We start from the raw sequence: 18,084 nt of genomic DNA, 5'->3' as shown, positions 1-18,084 counted from the left end.
GGTTTGTAAACTCTGTTTTCAGTGAAAAAGAAGGTCTGGCTGGTCACAGGAAACTTATTAGAAAAACTAAGGAAGATTCTGCCCTAAAGTATTAAGGAATTAAATTCGTTCTAAATTCCAATAGAAGAGAATTCCATGGTTCTAAATTGGAAACAGCTCGGTTGTTAAGATCCTTGTAATTCTGTCCAGTTCATCTCAATAAATATACTTTTAAATATTGTTAAAAAGTGTCTGTTCAGCTCTTAAATAAATAAATCTTGTTTGGAAGAGTCAGCAGCCAAAGAACTTAACAGCTACACACCATGTACAACTGTCAAGAGTCACTGAAACCTTATTTGTATTCCTCATTACATTTTTTTACCGTTTTGGGAAATCCTGAAACCTGCATTCATAGGGGAGCTTTGCTATTTCCCCCTTATCTCTGAATTCTTAGAATGATTGCAGAAAGCACACATTTTCACCATGTTTGATTTCAGAAGGACTTCAATCTAATTTGCATGAAAGACAGTCTTGCTGTTCAGTAGTCCTTGATCTTGTTATGGTAAGTTGAAATATACTGTAGATATACCATTCAGACAGGTCCTCAGTCTTCATGAGATTTATAAATTGTATTTTTCAAACCTGTTGGACAAGTTTTTAATTATTTATTTGGATTGATTTGCTGTAAGAATCTAGCTATTTACATCAAACAGCTTTTGTGGGTCTTCAGTGACTTTTATGTTAAGCTAGAGAAATGTGCCTTTAATTTGCCTGCCTTGGATTATAGTATTTCCTCAAGTAGAAATGGTTTCTGCCACAGCTGAGTCTATTCTATCTTGGGAAATCCCAGCCTCCAATACACATGGGTGCTGGGGGATGTAATGTGATACCTTTTTTTAAACATAAGTTTATCCCTAATTCTGTTGCACTCATCATGCTGCTCTTTTGGCTTACCAAGAAAGAGGATGTCTATACATGTGAGATTTATGCTCTAGAGGTATTTCCGCTTACTCAAGTTGACTTTCACTTCTCAGCTCATTCTCTGCTATCCAGTTCATTTGCAGACTTCTGACTTCCGACTCACACAAAACCAGGTTAAGGTGGCACAATTGTTTTCTCATTTTAACTTTTGCATCGTTTATTTGCAGAATAGGCAAGGTGATGCTTTATCGTGCAAGCTATAGTATGTCCTTCCTTACAACTTCTCTCCTACTGCCATGTATGTTTGCAGAACTTTGCCACCCACCAGCACATTCCAGGGGCTGGAAGGAAGGCTGATCAAATCTGTACTCAACAAGAACAGAAACCCATATGTGCTGGCTCAGATAGATGACCTTTCTGGAGATTTCATTTCTTAATCTGCTCTCTTTCTTTAAGAACAGGGAGAACTATGTAATAGCAACTGGCTGTACCTCTCTTTTTCCTTGAGGGAGGAGGTCTTTCAATTCTGCCATAACAGCCTGCCAACTGAAAATTTTTGAGTATTAAAATAACCCTCCTCCTGCTCCATGACTTTGCATGATGTGAAGCAATGTACCTTCAGAATAGGAAAGGAATGAGCAAGCTGTTAAAGGGGGTACTTGTGAAAAGATTACTCAGTCATGAGAAACAGGAGATAGTGAAAAAGAAACTCAAAATTACCCTGCTTTAATTTTAGTATAAATCAATATAGTCCTATTATTCTGCAATAAAGAGTATCCCTGGAATCCTTGCTGTGCCTGTTTCAAACCTCACCTGACATGTGGTCAGCAAATATCAGGGCCTTTGGTTATTTTGGCCACACATGTTGTTATGGCAGACCCCAGCTTTCTACTAGGTTTCTCCCCTCTACTAGATCATCTGGACTTCCCTGTTGCTAGCTCCTGAGTGCTGGTTGTATTTCCAGAGAGGATTTTATTACCTTGCCTTAGATGAAACTCTGACACATTTTTGGTGTTCTGCCTATTATAATTCCCACCACATTATTCTTTATAGAGCTTAAAAAAAACCCTTTATATTGATTTAGGGAAAATATAGCCTTTCACCAAGTCCTTTCCTTATACGACTAGTATCTGCACAGTTGTTATGTACCATCTAAAGAAAAGAAGCACTTAAATCATATCTGTTTGCAATATGTCTCCATTGATTCCATTTTCAAATCCTTCTCAGTTGGTTATTGATCTTTTCAATATACTTAACAATTCTTAAATTATTTTACTGAGTACATTCAAGTCTGGATCCAGATTTAATTGGACTTAGCATCTTTTGAAATTACTGTGACTTTTTTCAGGTACGAACTATACTGGTGTCCTTTTGTGTTTCAGGCAAAAGGCAGTTTCTTTTCAGTAGCAGCAATGTACAAAATATTTCATGGTTGAAATGTTCCAAATTGGAACATCCCATTTTATTTTCAATATGCACATTCTGGCCTTGGAATGGGCCATTGTGAGTGTACTGGAAATGACTCCATCTCAAAAGCATTTGGACTGGCCTGTTTTAGAGCAGTACACTTTGAATGATCCATTCCAAAGTCAAAATGGGACATCCTATAGATAGAACATTTTGACCACAAAATATTTTAAACACCTCTTCTCAGTGGATGCATGACATAAAATACAATGTTTAAAATATGAATATGAGGCACACACATCTTAATATGGGAGGAGTAGGAGATGCAACAAAGGGACACATATTTTGGATGACCAATAACACAATACTATAACTGCAAGATCAAATTGCTGTTTTGGTTTTGTGTTTTAGTTCAGTTTTCTTTGTGTAATTATGTACTGTACATTTCAAACAATTACATTCATTCCAACACGTTCCGGGTAGTGATTTTTTAAAATCTGTTAATCTTTAATTTCATATATCAAGCTTATCAGGGAATCTCTTCTAGTTGGTTCATTCATTCATTCATTTGGTTAATAAAATTTATGTTCTGAATTTTCATTTTCTTTTAATAATCCAAAGTTATGTGCATATGGGTGTGTGTATGTTTGAAGTAAGGTAGTCACTTCTGTAGCACTGCGAGGAAACTCACCAGTTTATCCCTATTATAAAAGTTGCGGGCACCTTCCCTTAGTAGTGTCTTCCAAATAAAACTGACAGTGACTTTGAAACTTTGAAAGATGTTGTACTTGGCATGGCATAAAGCCACTGTTACTCAAAAGGACTGTAATAAAAGCATTCAGGGAAAACCATGATTTTTGAAGAGAAATAGCACAGAATAGATGTGGACAACATATGCTTCGTGCTCCATTAGTGATGCTGCAGTCACGTTGCTAGGATATAATCCATCCTTACACATGATTAACTTTTCATATTGCTTCCAATGGGATCTATGTGCAGCTGAGTTCCAATAGATCTAATCAATTTCCTCTCCACTATTAAAAATGCTTCAGGTGACAGATGCTGGAAACCATTATTAAACCATACTGAAACAAAGTCAGTACAGTACACATCCTATGCATCTTAAAAGGCAGTCCTTGGTGCATCTTTCCTTATCTAATTCTCCCAGAATTCCCAGCCATCATGCAGCTGCAGTTCCAACATATTTGGAGATCACCAGGTAGGAGAAGCTTGCATTAATTAGTGCAGGGGTAGGTAATCCATGGACTGTATGCAGCCTTTAGTACCTAATTTACAGCCCCAGACTGAGTGGTGCTCAACATTTCAAACTTTGGGGCTTTGGGGGGTGGGAGGGATAAAAGTTCAAGGGATAAAAGTGGTATCTTAAAAACCATAGAGCTTACAATACCAATAACACCCCTTCAACTTTTTTTTAACTTCCACAAAATTGGGCTGCTTTTTGCAGCATTAAGAGGCAATATTAGTGCTTTAAGTGAGAATTGTGTCTTTCTCACAGATTTTGCTAAATTCTTGCCCCAATTCCTAAGACTTTCCTGTTCAAGCCTCTTGGTAAGGATCTGGTATATTGAGTTTACAACTCCTAATTTCAATGCCAGGCACAGACTGAGCTGGAAAATGTGAGTCCCAAAGCTAGTGTGTATTTTTTAATTGCTGCTCAGCTAAGATTAGGCTAAGAAATGGTTGTTGACTCACAGCATAGGGTAAGGTGCACCAGTTCTGGCTGTCAGGTGCCTGGTGTGTGTAACGCCCCCTCCTGCGGGGGGAGGGGGAGGGAGGCTGGCAGGCATATGTGCATTGCCCAAGAGCTATGTTTAGTAACATTTGTTTCTTCCTGTTTGTTTCTAGCATCCTTGCAACAGCAGGAGCACATTTTAACACCCATGTGGACCTGCGGACTCTGCGGGCGGTACGAGTGCTTAGACCCTTGAAGCTTGTCTCAGGCATTCCTAGTAAGTATCTGGTTTATCTCCCCCACCTTGCCCTACTGTGGTTCTCCTTCCTTGCAGAGCAGCACTGGTGTTTCCAGTGGACGTTTTTATTTCCCTATAGTATATGCAGGGAAATACTTGATTAGAATCAGGAGATTTGCATACAATTCCAGACTGACATTTAAGAAATTATTTGATGTTAAATAAAAGATAGTTTCAACAACCTCAGGTACCTCTGATCCTGAGATACAGGAAGGGATTTGGTAGACTGGTCATCTAGGGGAAAGAAGCATCACCTGGTTAGCGCTGAATATACTTATAAGGTGATGCTGGAAAAGGAGAATGCTGAGAAGATAAGACCTAGAGAATTAGTCTCATCTACTACAGTACATCTGTTTCTCATGTGTTTAGAATACCATATGCATATAGCTACTTGGTGAGCTAGCTGTGTGGACCATCCCACCAGGAGCAACAATTAGCTTACCAGATTACCACACCAGACCTTCCCAAATTGGTCTGAAATCTAATGAATCAGGATATTGCCAGGGCTGGCAATCATGACGTTGCAACTGGATCTGGCAAAAAGGAGGAGACATATTAGGGACGCCAATGTTAAGGTGAGCTAATAAGCCATTGATCAGGCCCATGTGCTTTGAGAAGATCTCCAGTTCTGCTTGATAAAGATTACAGGTGGCCCTCACTTAACCACTCATTTAGCAACCATTCAAACTTACAGCAGCACTGAATGAATGATACTTACCACCGGACCTTGAAGTTCCAGTCACTGCAGCTTCCCCACAGTCACATGATTGCCATTTGTGACCTTCACTGCTGGCTTCCCACAAGCAAAGTCAATGGGGAAGCTGGCAGGAGGTCACAAATGTTGACCACATGACATTGCACTTAACGGCATGAGATTTGCTTAAAGATGGCAACGGGAACTGCTGTCACTAAGCAGCACGGTCATGTGATGTCTCACTTTTCGACTGTATCACTTAGCAATGGAAATCCTAGTCCCAATTGTTGTAGTTAACCAAGGGGTACCTGTACTTGCTTGCACTAAGGAAAAAAGGCAGAGTTTTCATTCTGGAGTCAGAGGAAATTCCTGACAGCCAGTGTAGTACAGTGATTAAGGCATTGGACTTGCACTGCAGAAACCCAGGTTCTAGTCCACCCTCACCTATGAAAGTTTACTGGGTGACTTTGGATCAGTTACTGTCTTTCAACCCAACCCACCTCACAGTGGTAAGGAAAATACCTCCTTGAGTTTCTGACTGAAAGGTGAGAGATAACTAATAAACCTGCCATCACCAGTTCTGAGTCTGCAGTTTACAGTTCTTCATAGTGCTGCACAATCTCCATCCGCTCACTTAAAATATATGATGGCCACATCCAGAGCCACTGGGTGCCAAGTAAAATTTAGGTCCCAAGGCTTGCACACCTTTTAAAAAGCTACATGCAGATATATTTGTTTCACAAGCACTTGGGAAAGAGAACCTTTTCAGATGCATTTGTTCATTAATTTTACAAGTACAATCCAAGAAAAAAACAAGGTAGGAATAAAAAGAATAGACAGGAGATAAAAAGATTTACAAACTTTATAAAAGTACTGTAGCTACAAAAGTTTCCAAGTGACACCGTATACATTTACATATTACAATAGTTTATATCAATTCAAAGTTCTATGTCAATACAAAAATAAGTCGGTATTAAAATTAGGTTATTATGCAACAATGATCAACTATAATCAGAACAATTCAAATTATAAGTAATAAACTGAGGTAGTTTTTGCCTATTCTAGAAAATTTGGCAAATGTAACAAATCATTAAAAAATTGATTATTGCAATCTTATGTTAGGGCAAACCCCAACTTCAGAGAACTTTGAAAGAAACAGACTATTTTCTTCTGGGCAAAACATCACACTTTTGGAGGCTTGTTCTACTGGGAAAGAACCTGCTGCTCTGAGGGAGGAAAATCTGCTTTCTCCTCCTTCAGTGACGTGAGGTTTGCCTGCCTGCTGGAGTCCTGCCTTCCCTTGGTTATAATATTGTATTTGCCAGACTACAACACTTTTCCTGAACGTGTTTCACAGTGTGACACTTCCTTGTCTCTCTGCTTCTCCCAAAGGAACAACGTGCTGATCGGTGCTTCTTTTTAATTGCACGTTTCTCCTTGTTCTTTACTCAAGGTTTACAGATTGTACTGAAGTCCATCATGAAGGCAATGGTGCCTCTGCTCCAGATTGGTCTCCTCCTCTTTTTTGCAATCCTGATGTTTGCCATTATTGGCCTGGAATTTTATAGTGGAAAGCTACACCAGGCTTGCCATGTAAACAGTTCAGGTAAGAGGTCTTGCTATCCCTTGTCTGACTTTATTGGAATATAGTAAAGAATTATTATGTTCTGGAATTATAAAATACAGCTAGGGATCTAATTTTCCTACAGTGCTTCACAAAGATTTGTTCTGTAGGTCTGAACATGCCCTGTGGGCAAAAATGCTTACTGTAATTTGGGTAACGAAAATGGTTTGAAACAAAGCATGTTTTTTTGTTGGGATTTTTTCCCCCATGGCCCATTAAACATTAATCTTGAATACTTCTGTTCGTGTTTGTGTTTCCTGCCAACTCCTGATGATAGAAGGCAAGAATGGTAAAAAAATTAAAATCCAGACTAAATTGTACTTTTTTTGCTTTTTGGTCCTCAATTCTCCCTGGCAATAGTACCTTCCCACACCCAGGCCAGCAATTCTCCAAACACAAGACACAAGAGCAGCTCAAGCCTTCAACTGTCATATTAAAGAACAAAATACCCATTTCAGAAAAACTAAGCAAACGCACACCCTACATAAAAGTCCACAACTGCTCCATCAAAACTCCATGGACAAAACCCGTACAAACCTAGAACATACCCTGTATCATCTTTTGCTATCTGCTATTCCCCCACCCACCCCCCATGCACACCTTTTCTTTCTTTGCAGGATGCCACCTTTCTCCCTTTTTATTTTAAATTAAATTAATCAAATCAAATCAAAGTTTAATGTTAATTTGTTTATTCAAAATGCTTATTTTAAACTAAAGGAATTTTTGAAAATAATCAGGTAGTCAGGGAGTGCCAAGAGATGTCTATACATGGGAGATGTCTGTTTTTCCTCCTCCATTTTTTTTTTTTAAATGGATGCCATTCCCATATGTGGCCAAAGTTAAAACACTAGATTTGGGAACAAAAGCTAATGCTAGGTTGGGCTAACCCTCTGTGAAGAAGATGTGGTGTGTTTCAGTGTGATAGCTATAGATGCGCCTTCTTCTCCATTCTGCAATAAAAAAGCTACCGAACTGTAAAACCTTTCTTAGGCCCAAATGAACTGTCACAGTCATCAAAAATACTATGTACAGCTTCCAAAGGAATCTATTCCAGTGCAGCTATTTCTAGTTTTTACAACACTTTTATTCTTTCAAGCCTAGTGGAAAGTCGAAAAAAATACGTAGAGGTGCTCAAGATGCTGTCTGTCAGCATACTCATTCTCTAAACAGTGAAGAGAACAGAACCAGATTTGATGTAGGGAATGAAATCAGCACAAAACGAAAAAAAACCAAGTTTGAAAATGGGCCCAATCAAGCTGGGGACTGCAGGAAGAAAAAAAAGAACTTGCAAATGGTGGGATTTCCCCAGCTTTTTCAAGAAGGCTAGAAGTGGTGAGATTTGGGAATGAGTTATTTGGGTGCCTCTTTCAGTAGAGTGATTGAGATAGGCCAACATGTTGTGTTTCTTCATCCTCCCATACATATATGATCAAGACTGGATTTAGCTCTGTATTAATTTTATAAACATTCAGTCTTAGGTGAGTTGGATGATGTAGGTGACATATATTGGAGGTTATATTAAGACTGGTTCCCAGTTTGTTTTCAATTATTATTAAATGTAGCTTGATGCTAAGAATTCCTCTTTCCTTGGAATACTTGCTGCAGGGGCAGCATTTCCAAACTTCTACCTCAGTGAACCCTTTGAACCAGGGTGACTGGATGATATGGGCCAGTTGTCCTCTCTCAGCCTACTTCACAGTGTTTTTGTGCTGATAAATTAGGGGGAGGGAAAATCTCATGTTCTTTACCTTGTGCTGTCAAAGGAAAAGGCAAAATATAAGTAAAATAAATGCATATAGGAACTTCCTGTTTTATTGTAACTTTCTTGGTGGACATTGCTCCTTTATAGGTATATATTAAAAATGATTTACCTCTGTCTGGCTGCAGGTGAATTACAAGAGCTGGACCCACCACATCCCTGTGGGGTACAGGGATGCCCTGCAGGTTATGAGTGCAGAGACTGGATTGGTCCCAATGATGGGATCACTCAGTTTGACAACATCCTCTTTGCTGTGTTGACTGTCTTCCAATGCATCACCATGGAAGGATGGACTACGGTGCTGTACAATGTAAGTAAAATAAATGAGGAAGCCGGGGCTGGTGCAGAGTTGCTTTACTGGTTGGCTTCAATGGACTAACCATTTCATTGCATTTCTGACCATGTCTCATGGTGAGAAAAAGCCCTGCCATTTATTCAGCCTGTGATTTGTCCACTGAAAATTACTTAGCTTGGTTTGGATTCCTATTGCCTTAAGGTGCATTTAGACTCATAATATGTTTGAGCAGTGTATGAATTCCTAGATCCTCATGCGTTATTTTAAAAAGCAATACTTCTCCCCCCTTTCACCATAACTTCTGGTACAGCAACACCAGATTAGCATCCAATTTCCAAATGTTGTCAATTCAAATAACATTTATTGTTTGCAGTACACTTGTATAAATACTATTCTACTAATTTCCAAACAAATGTTGCTGGCCATTAGGTCAGCACTGATCCACCTAAGCCACAAATCTTTCTGTGTTGGCAAATCATTGTCTCTGCCAGCATCCACATCCACAATAAGAATATCCCTCCCTGAAAGTTAGTGTCCCCCTTCTGGGCATTGTGTCATGATACCAGCTCTATTAAAAAGCTACTGTATAATTTCATCCTTCTTCAACTGCTGAAGAAGTTCTTACTGCTTTTTTCAGGACTGTCACTGTTGCTTCTGATCATAAATGTGAAAGAATCAGTTTAATACCTGCATTTAAGTAGAGATTTTTTTCCTTCTTTCTTTTTCCACCTTTGCTATATGGCATGCTCTATAAACCCGTACAGCTGCTGTCAAAATATTGGCCAAGCAGGAACTCACAAGGCATATAAGTTTATAACAGAAATTAAGCTTCTAACAGGGTAAATCTGTTGCAGGCAAGCAGAGTTGGTAATTATCTAAACGAAGGCTTTGCAGTATGCTCCATCAAATACTTCCTGTCCCTTCCCATCTCCTCCTCCCCTTCCTTGTCATGAACTGCACTACTCTATGTACTGAAGCAGAATAATTGCATTATAAGTACTTGACACACTCCTGTAGGAATTTGATCATGTAACTGTGCTTAAAGGCCTGGCAGACACCCACGAGTGAGGTAGGCAGTGAGGAGAATATCGCTTTTAATGATGGTGCTGAGCTTCAGGCATAGCGGCGATGCTCTCCCTGTTGGGAAGGAGCAGTGCTGCCAAGCACTGGATTAGTACCTTCCCCATTTTTACTGGGAAACAAAGCCCTTGATTCTTGGTTCCCGCTGCCTGTGCTACTGCAAATAGCTACAAATACCAACTCTTGGCAACTTGGCAGAGTTACCGTAGAGATTAATGATTAGGGTTCTGTCTGCATGTGAGAGACAGAAAGATTGTACTCTTACACACTGCTTTCAGTTTTCAGACTAGAAATAAAATGGATCTTGAAAAGTACATTCATTTATTGTATCTTATTTATTTGATTTTAAGGCAATTTCCCCAGAACAGTAAACTTGGGCAGAAAAAAGACTATGAACACAAACTCTGTATACTGCAATTTTCCTATTGGTAGGGAAGTAGGGTGGCTGACTCCCAATCTGGCTCTGCCGCCAGGAACTGGGGCCAGGAGGTTGATGGAGCTGGCATAGTGCAGTTGATTTATGGTTATGAGTTTTATTGGGGCTTTGATGCTGTTTTTCACTTAAATAGTTTTTATAACAGTATTGTGGTTTTACTCTTGTTTGCCACCCAGAGTTCCTTCTGGTAGATGGGCAACCATATAAATTTGTTTAATAAATAACTATAGCTACAAGAACTGGGCTGAAAATATCTGGATAGTAGCAAAGAGATACAGAAACTCTAGTTCTTTCTGGCCATACAGTAGTCACTAGGAGTTTTGGAACACTAATATGGCAACCCTAACGTAGAGAAAAATACAGTTACTGCAGAAATGTTGCATTCCATGAGTTTAATTCCCAGGTAAATACATTTCAGCTATGCCAGGAATGGATCTGTTTAGCCCACATAAGCTAGAGATGAAACTGGAGAAGAGGTCCTTAGTGTAAACAGGTAGTCCTCATTTAGTAAGTGCCTTGTACAGAGACCTGTCATGAGTACGGATGGTGAGCAGGAGGGGGCCCCTATCCAGGGGGGAAAACGCATGCGTAGTTTAGAGACTTTGAGCTGTCATTCAAAGAAACCCAGAACAGACCCACCTTGAGTTTTGGGGTTTATCTGTCTGGGTTTTCCCACGCTTCTTCAGTTTGGTAGGATTTTCTGTCTACAATAGCAGTAATAAAACACTAGAGACTTTCTCCTCGTCTCGGCGTGGTCTTTGCTTAGTCAGGACAAGACCATTTGCAGTTACGACGGTGATGAAAAAGTAACTTTGTGACCGATTCTCACATTTATGACCTTTGCAAGTCTGTAAAACAAAGGAAAGCTGAAGTAAGGTCATAAGGACAGTCATGGTTTCACCTAGCGACTGCTTTGCTTAACGACCAACTTGCCAGTCCAAATTGTGGTCACTAAATGAGGAATACCTGTATTGAGCTTCTCTCTGTGACATGAAGAATCAGAGTCCTTAATGCTGGGTTATATATAGAAGGAAAATTGTATGCTTACTCTGGTAAGGTAAGAGTTCTGTGGTTTTTACTCCCAGGAAAGTAAGCTTAGGACTTCAGGGTGCCAGTCCCATTCTCTTTTCATTCCACTTCACATGTAGAGGTCTTTAGTGGAGAGTTTCTTTGTCTATGGAATGAATGAAAGAAAAGAAAAGAAAAGAAAAGAAAAGAAAAAAGAAAAGAAAAGAATCTGTCTATGGAGGTTTTCCACTGATTGAGCATCCTGATTTTCCAAAGTCCTCATTTGTATAGAAGGTCTCTATGGATAAAGGAGGATCTGCATTGCAACAGTCATCTTTTGATGGGGGAGTGAAAAGAGGAAGCAGCGGCTTCCCCTCCTTCCTGCTACTTCCCACCTCCTGCCCATTCACTAGCTTTCACCGTATTTGATTATTAAGATCACTCCTCCCTAAATTCATAGATAATTATTTAGAGGGAAACCTCATCTTCCTTTCCAGTAAATACAATAATTCCAGATTTTGAAAACTGAGATTTGTAGGTAAAATTTTCATTACCAAAACTCAAACTTTGTACAATTTATGTATATTTGAATGGGGCTATTTTGAGACTGGGGCTCTACCATTTCCGCTCTGACAAATTCAAGTAATGTTATTTCTGTTTGGAGCTACAAAGAGTGGGTAGTTTGCGTGACTAGATGAAGAAAGTAATATTTTTCTAAAATAATTCATCTATGTGCTCAAAGTGTTATTTTTCAAATTTTGACTGGAGTGATTTTTTTTTGTATAAACATTGTAAAATAACAGTAAACATGGAATATAACATCTTCTTTTTACATTTACTATTCCACTTTTATGTCCCTGCTTATAATTCCCTTTGATAATTACTCATCCATTTATGGTTTGGTATCTCCTCCCCAGAGGAAATGGATACAGTGCATATTATTGCATAAGTCATCCAACCAGGGAGAAATTAAAACTGCCTCTATTCATAAGGTGGGAATTCTCAACTAGACTGCCATCTACTTTGGGTCAGTCACTTTGACTTTAAGAAAAATTGCAAAGATTGCAACATTTTCTTTTTGCAGACAGAAATGCTTAACGTGTTTTACACTGAACTTTAAATGTGCTTGATGGACATTTCAGTTAAAGTGGAAAAATTACTATGTCTCTGAAAAATGGGGAGGGGGATGAGTTCTAAAAGGATGAAGGTGATTCATGCAATGAATTTATTCATCCTTCAGGCAGACCCATAGTTTTCCCTGATCTCTCTTTGCCCTGCTAAATTTATTATTTGCAATTGCTTTGAATATAACAGGTATTCAGCATCAATGCTTTCAAGCACTGTTTCTACTCAAAGGCCTTGCAATTGACTGGACCCCTACTTGGGCAGGAGACTGAGGTGGGATGGAGTTGGTGAAACCGAATGCATCACTTCAGACTAAAGTAGGAGACACAATTTCTGCTACCTGTAGAAATTTTATGCAAGTAAAGAACTGAAAATCAAAGAAAGGTATATTAGGAAGTCTGCTCCCAGCTGTGATAGTGTTCTACTTTCAGGTAAAAAATATAAACCATCTAAAGACATGTAGCTCATTTTTTTCACATTAGGATTCTATCACTCCATTCCGATGTATACTTAGATAAAGCAGTACTAATGCTAAACATATCAGGTTTGAGCCAAGAGTTCCTGTAATTGCTTCCACAATGGGGAAGTGGGAACAAGCATTCAAGACTTAATTTGTTTCATTTTTCTTTTCATCCCTCAAATTATTTATTATTATTCAATATTTGTAACCCACCCCAATCCAAAAAGGACTGTGTGCAGGGTACTACAAAAATAGCACCTGATATACTGTAAATTATAGCATCTGATATAAATTATTAGCATAATAATATAATAGCATCTGATATAAATTATTTAATTATCATTAAAAAAACTATGCAAAGTCCCTATTGGCACCTAATAAACTAATCTAAAGGCCAAATGCCTGCTGGAATGACACTGTTTGGCTAGTTTTCAAAATGCCAGTGGGTAGGGGCCATCCAGGGAGAGAGTATTCCAGAAAATGGATGTTGCCGCTTTCTAAGATCTTTGGAGCTATCAAACTCATGAAACAAGAACAACTTGGATTTCTAGAATGTCTTTATTGTTAGCAGAGTAACTTAATAGAATCTTGAAAGCCTGCCAAAGCAATTCTCCAGATCAACTTACACTTAGCAAAATTAAGGTGGAGTTCAGGGGAAATAAGGTGAGTCTTTCTCACACTTCTCCCTCTCTCGGTCTAAGGAAGTTTTTCTGTAACAATCCTATTCCCTTCTCCACATTTTCAGAGTCTGGTAGACATCCATCACAGCCACTGAGAAAGCCTATTGCTGGCTTATACCCTACAGACCTTGTGAGAGGGATGACCTGCCAGCAGGTCCTCTCTTGATGATCAGACCAGATGGGCAGATTCAGTTCTAGAAAGGTGTTGTCTGATATCTCCTGCTGCTGCATGAAACTCCATAAAGGGCTTTAAAGGTGATAACCAGCACTCTGAATTGGGTCCAGACAGCTACTGGCAACTAATAAAGTGACTTCAAAATAGGTGTCATTCTAGCATGACAGGGTTGTCATATCAGAAGTCTAGACACTACATTTTCTAAAAACTGTAGCTTCCAGGTTTTCTCCAAAGGCAACACCTTGTAGGATGCATGGATTATAACTGGTGCACCAGCTAAGGCTAGGTAAAGGCTTCCCTGGCTATAGCTTCTACTTAAGCAAGAGCTGGGAGTCCAGGAGAACCTGTAAATTATGAATCAACTCCTCTGAGGGGAGTGCAGCCTATCTTGAGTGACTACTAGAGCTGGTATTACTAGACTGCCCTGATATTTACAGGTAGTCCTCATTTAGGAACTGCAATTGGTTCCAGCAAAATTGTAGCTAAGTGACATGGTCACTAAGCAAACCATGTGACAGAGAGAAAGAGAGAGATACGCTGCGAAGATCACTGATTGCTGCTGCCTCATTTAGATAAAGTTCTATTCTGCAGCAACACAAGCTTTACTCTCACTCTGGTGTGTGTTGTTGTCAAGTGCAGAAATTTGGGTGTAAGTGCACACATTGGTCAGAAAATAATTTTTAAATACCATTTACTATCATTTATTACCATCATATCTGCAAATGGTCACTTAAGGAGGTAGTTGCTAAATGAAGACTATGTGTATTGAAGATAGGCAACTCTATCGTTGTAGGATTTACTCTGAGTTTATAAATCCTCACAGCCTACAGATACTGGTTCAAGACTTGAATGGCATTTTCAGTTGGGATTGTAATGGTGATGTTTAACCGAGGTTCATCAGTATATTAATGACATATCACCCTGAACTGCCAAATGATCTCCCCAACCCTTTCACATATTACTATGTGATAGTAAACAGTATCTTGGGGAAGACTCTGAGTCCTGAGGCACCCTGCACTGGAGTTCCCAAGGGTTTGACTGCTGCCTTCCCCATTTACCAACTAGGACTGAAACCACCATAAAATAGTATCTCTAACTCCCAACCCTTGCAGACAATCCATAAGCATATCATGTGTAATGATATAGAATGCTGCTGAGAGATCAAATAGGACCAAGAGATGTCTTTCCCCCATCTAGGTCCCAATGATAATCTTATCAACCAAAGCAATCAGTGCCATTTACCTACCATAAACAGGCCTGTACCCTCACTGAAAATGATCCAGATAATTCATTTTACAATACCTAGGATCTTCTATAGTTGAATATTTTCAATCACCTTTGCAAGAAAGGAGGGGTTGGAATTAGGCAAAAGTTGTCAAAAACAGCTGGATTGAGAGACGACACTATACCCTTCTCTGGAGAGGTGTTGACTATCTTCCAGGGCCAGCTGCCAACTGAACAAGCCAGGAAGGATGTGAATCAAGCCCACAGGTGGCTGAGTTTAGCATACAACAGAAAGTATCAACTTCCTTGCATCACAAAATCAAAAGAATCCTGAACTGTTATATATGTATAAAGTATATATGTAGCATACAAGTTATAATGCAATTTGACTAGTAAATTTTGTTGTTGTTGTTGTTCGGCTCATTAAACAACTACTTTCCCCCCTCATTCTATTTGCTTGTTATGGATGAGCTTACTGCATCAAGGAAATCAACTTTAGGATGAACTGCTTTCTTCTGAGGAAGGAGCTTGCTAAGTTTGATCTAATTGATTGATTGATTATGTGCCGTCAAGTCGTTTTCGATTCCTAGTGACCACTGTTTGATCTAAAACATGGGATGATATGCTGCAGACTGATCTTTCATGCGCGTCTTGGCGTGCAAACTTGTCTTCACTGCCGAAACAAACATATGGGAATGTGATGCCAAGAGCTTGTTCGCATGTTGCATATTTCATATGACAACACAGTTGCTCAACCCAGCTGTAACTGCATCTACTATGTTGCTGGGAAAACCAAACTTTATGTCACAAGAGAGATCTGAGCTGTATTCCTCATTCAGTTGTTAGTTTAGAATGTACTTTGAAAATATGCACACAGATCAGAGTGTCATAAATCCTTTTAGAAACCCATACGAACTGGAGCCCTAAATATAGGGCTCCCAGGTGGCTTCTTACTATTATTTGCCTCAAACTGCAGTGATAACCAAGCCCATCATCCTGACAAAAAGGAGAAGGAAAGAGAGGAGAATACAATGGAACAATAAATAGGAAAGGCCCCTGTTGCTGCTACACCCTTGACCAGCCTTCCAGGATTTCTTGGAGACTACGGGTTTCTGATTAATGTGTAAAGAAGTATTCTGCTATGCTAACATCTCTCTGTAATTCAGTTTTTGTTAATAAAGGCTGAATCCAGCCTGACTAAATAAATGCACATAGAATTTGATGAACCTCTCGTGAAAAGAATCTTGTTAATCTCGTAAATCTTTATTTGAATCTTATGTGAACTGAGCATTTTGGTGGTAAAAGTATACCAAGCAGTTTTTGTTTCAGCGAGGCTTCTAAACAGTCTCTTGCCCCATTGTTGCTGCCAATGTATTTCTCTTAAAGCAAAGCTGAAGACAGATGTAAAGGATTCTGCTTAGGAGGGATGTCTGTAGGCAATTGAAGGAAGAGGTTTTATTAATCTTAAATATATTGTACAAGACACAATTATTTCCAAGGCTAATTTATCCAAAATCAGTACTGGTAGTGAAAAAGTCATGATCTTGAAGACTGCCAGTAGACAAACAGTCATTTCCAAGGTTAATTTGTCTAAAATCAGCATTGGTAGTGGAAAACTCATGATTCTGAAGACTGCCATTATTCCCCATCAAAATATATCTGAAACATCAGCTTCAAAGCAAGCCTTCTCAAACAACCCAGAAAATATATTTTATGAGATATCATTTCAGCCTGTTGATCTCACTCTAAGATATTCAAAAGTATAAAAATAACAATATCATGGAATGAAATAGAAATAAGCAAGCAGGAAAGATTCATGATTATGTTTAGGGCTGGAATGCATTAGGATTTAATGCTGATCATGAAAAATAGTTTTTATATGGGAGGATGAGAACTTGTACTCTCATGCACTTGCTTCAATTACATTATCTTATAGTCTAGTTAGTAGACCAAAATCATTTCATGTTGTCAGGATTTTCACAAAAAAAGTTGCTGACTGGATAAAGTTCATGTAAAAAGGCAAGTCTACGAGAAAGTGGATATGTTCACAAGCACATCTTCTCATAAGACACAAAGAGACAGAGAATGTCACAGACAAGAGCAACATGTTAATAAAAATTCTTGTAATTTGGATTTGATGGATACCAACTTTGCAAAAAAGACAGGAGATTGGCAAACCAAAGGCTGGTGGCTGGCATCTGGGCCTATGGGAATTAAGTTGAGCGACAGAGTTTCTCAGGGCAGAGATGTCAATTATGTTAACAACAAACAGTTACCTAGTTTCAAGGATGAGAAGTATAGGGCATAAATTCATAGGAAGGATAGAAAAAAGTAGCACTAAAATTAAACTGCAGTGGATATAAGGAAAGAATTGCATCTTCATGCTAACAGAGAACAATCAACTATTTTAGTGGTTTCTTCCTACTGTGCAATAAATATTCTCATTTAACCATGCCTTATTATGTTTTGGAAAGGCTTAAGCCAGATGACCCTAGATCCTAGTCAAATCATGCTTGGTCAAATCTCTGGAATTTCTATTTCTCTACTAAGGTCTTGTCAGTGAGTCTGACAGCTTGACCACCTCCATTTTACTTCTATTGCTTGGGAGGAGGTATTGTACACAACCTGAGGATCAGAAGGATGGCCACTGAATTCCTGGGAATTCCACTAATCATTGATCAAGTAGCCATTGCCTTGCTCCAGTATGGGGAGCAACAGGCTTCATTTCAACCCTAGCAAGACTGAGTGTCTTTGGGTTTGGAGCCTCCTGGATCCAGGGATTTGCCATGTATTGTTCTGGATGGGATTACACTACCCCAAACAGAACCTGTATGCAATCTGGGGGTTCTCCTGAACTCATGGCTCCTGTTTGAGGAGCAGGTGGCAGCCATGGCCAGGAGGTCCTTTGCGCAGCTTCACATTGTGCACCAGTTGTGCCTGTTCCTGGACCAGGAGGCTCTCATTATGGTCATTCATACCTTGGTCACCTCCCATATGGACTACTGCAATGCGTTTTACATGAGGCTGGCCTTGAATTACATCCAGAAGCTTGAACTGCTGCAGAATGCAGCTGCACAGGCGGTTATTGGCAGTTATGGGCACTTCCCATGGGACAACTCCAGCAGGTGCCCTAACTATTCTGAAAAATGCTAAGTTAAGAGCTGGCAGGAGCAAATTAACATGTGCTATACATAAATAGAGATTACATAGGCCGAGGATTAGTAAA

The 18,084-nt window shown here is 39.3% G+C and overlaps 1 protein-coding gene across 1 annotated transcript in view; it reads left to right on the top strand.

Moving 5' to 3' along the window:
• CACNA1E (calcium voltage-gated channel subunit alpha1 E) overlaps nt 1–18,084 on the top strand; it is a 260,398-nt gene that overhangs the window by 75,982 nt on the left and 166,332 nt on the right. Inside the window, exons 4-6 of the mRNA XM_063298452.1 lie at nt 4,174–4,277; nt 6,446–6,598; nt 8,504–8,685. Coding sequence (XP_063154522.1) covers nt 4,174–4,277; nt 6,446–6,598; nt 8,504–8,685 — 439 coding nt within the window. The remainder of the gene's footprint in view (nt 1–4,173; nt 4,278–6,445; nt 6,599–8,503; nt 8,686–18,084) is intronic.

The sequence above is a fragment of the Candoia aspera genome, chromosome 3 (assembly GCF_035149785.1).
Source record: "Candoia aspera isolate rCanAsp1 chromosome 3, rCanAsp1.hap2, whole genome shotgun sequence".
Classification (NCBI taxonomy): Eukaryota; Metazoa; Chordata; class Lepidosauria; order Squamata; family Boidae; genus Candoia; species Candoia aspera.
Note: the sequence above shows the minus strand (reverse complement) of the source record. Positions and strands in the feature narration are given on the sequence as shown.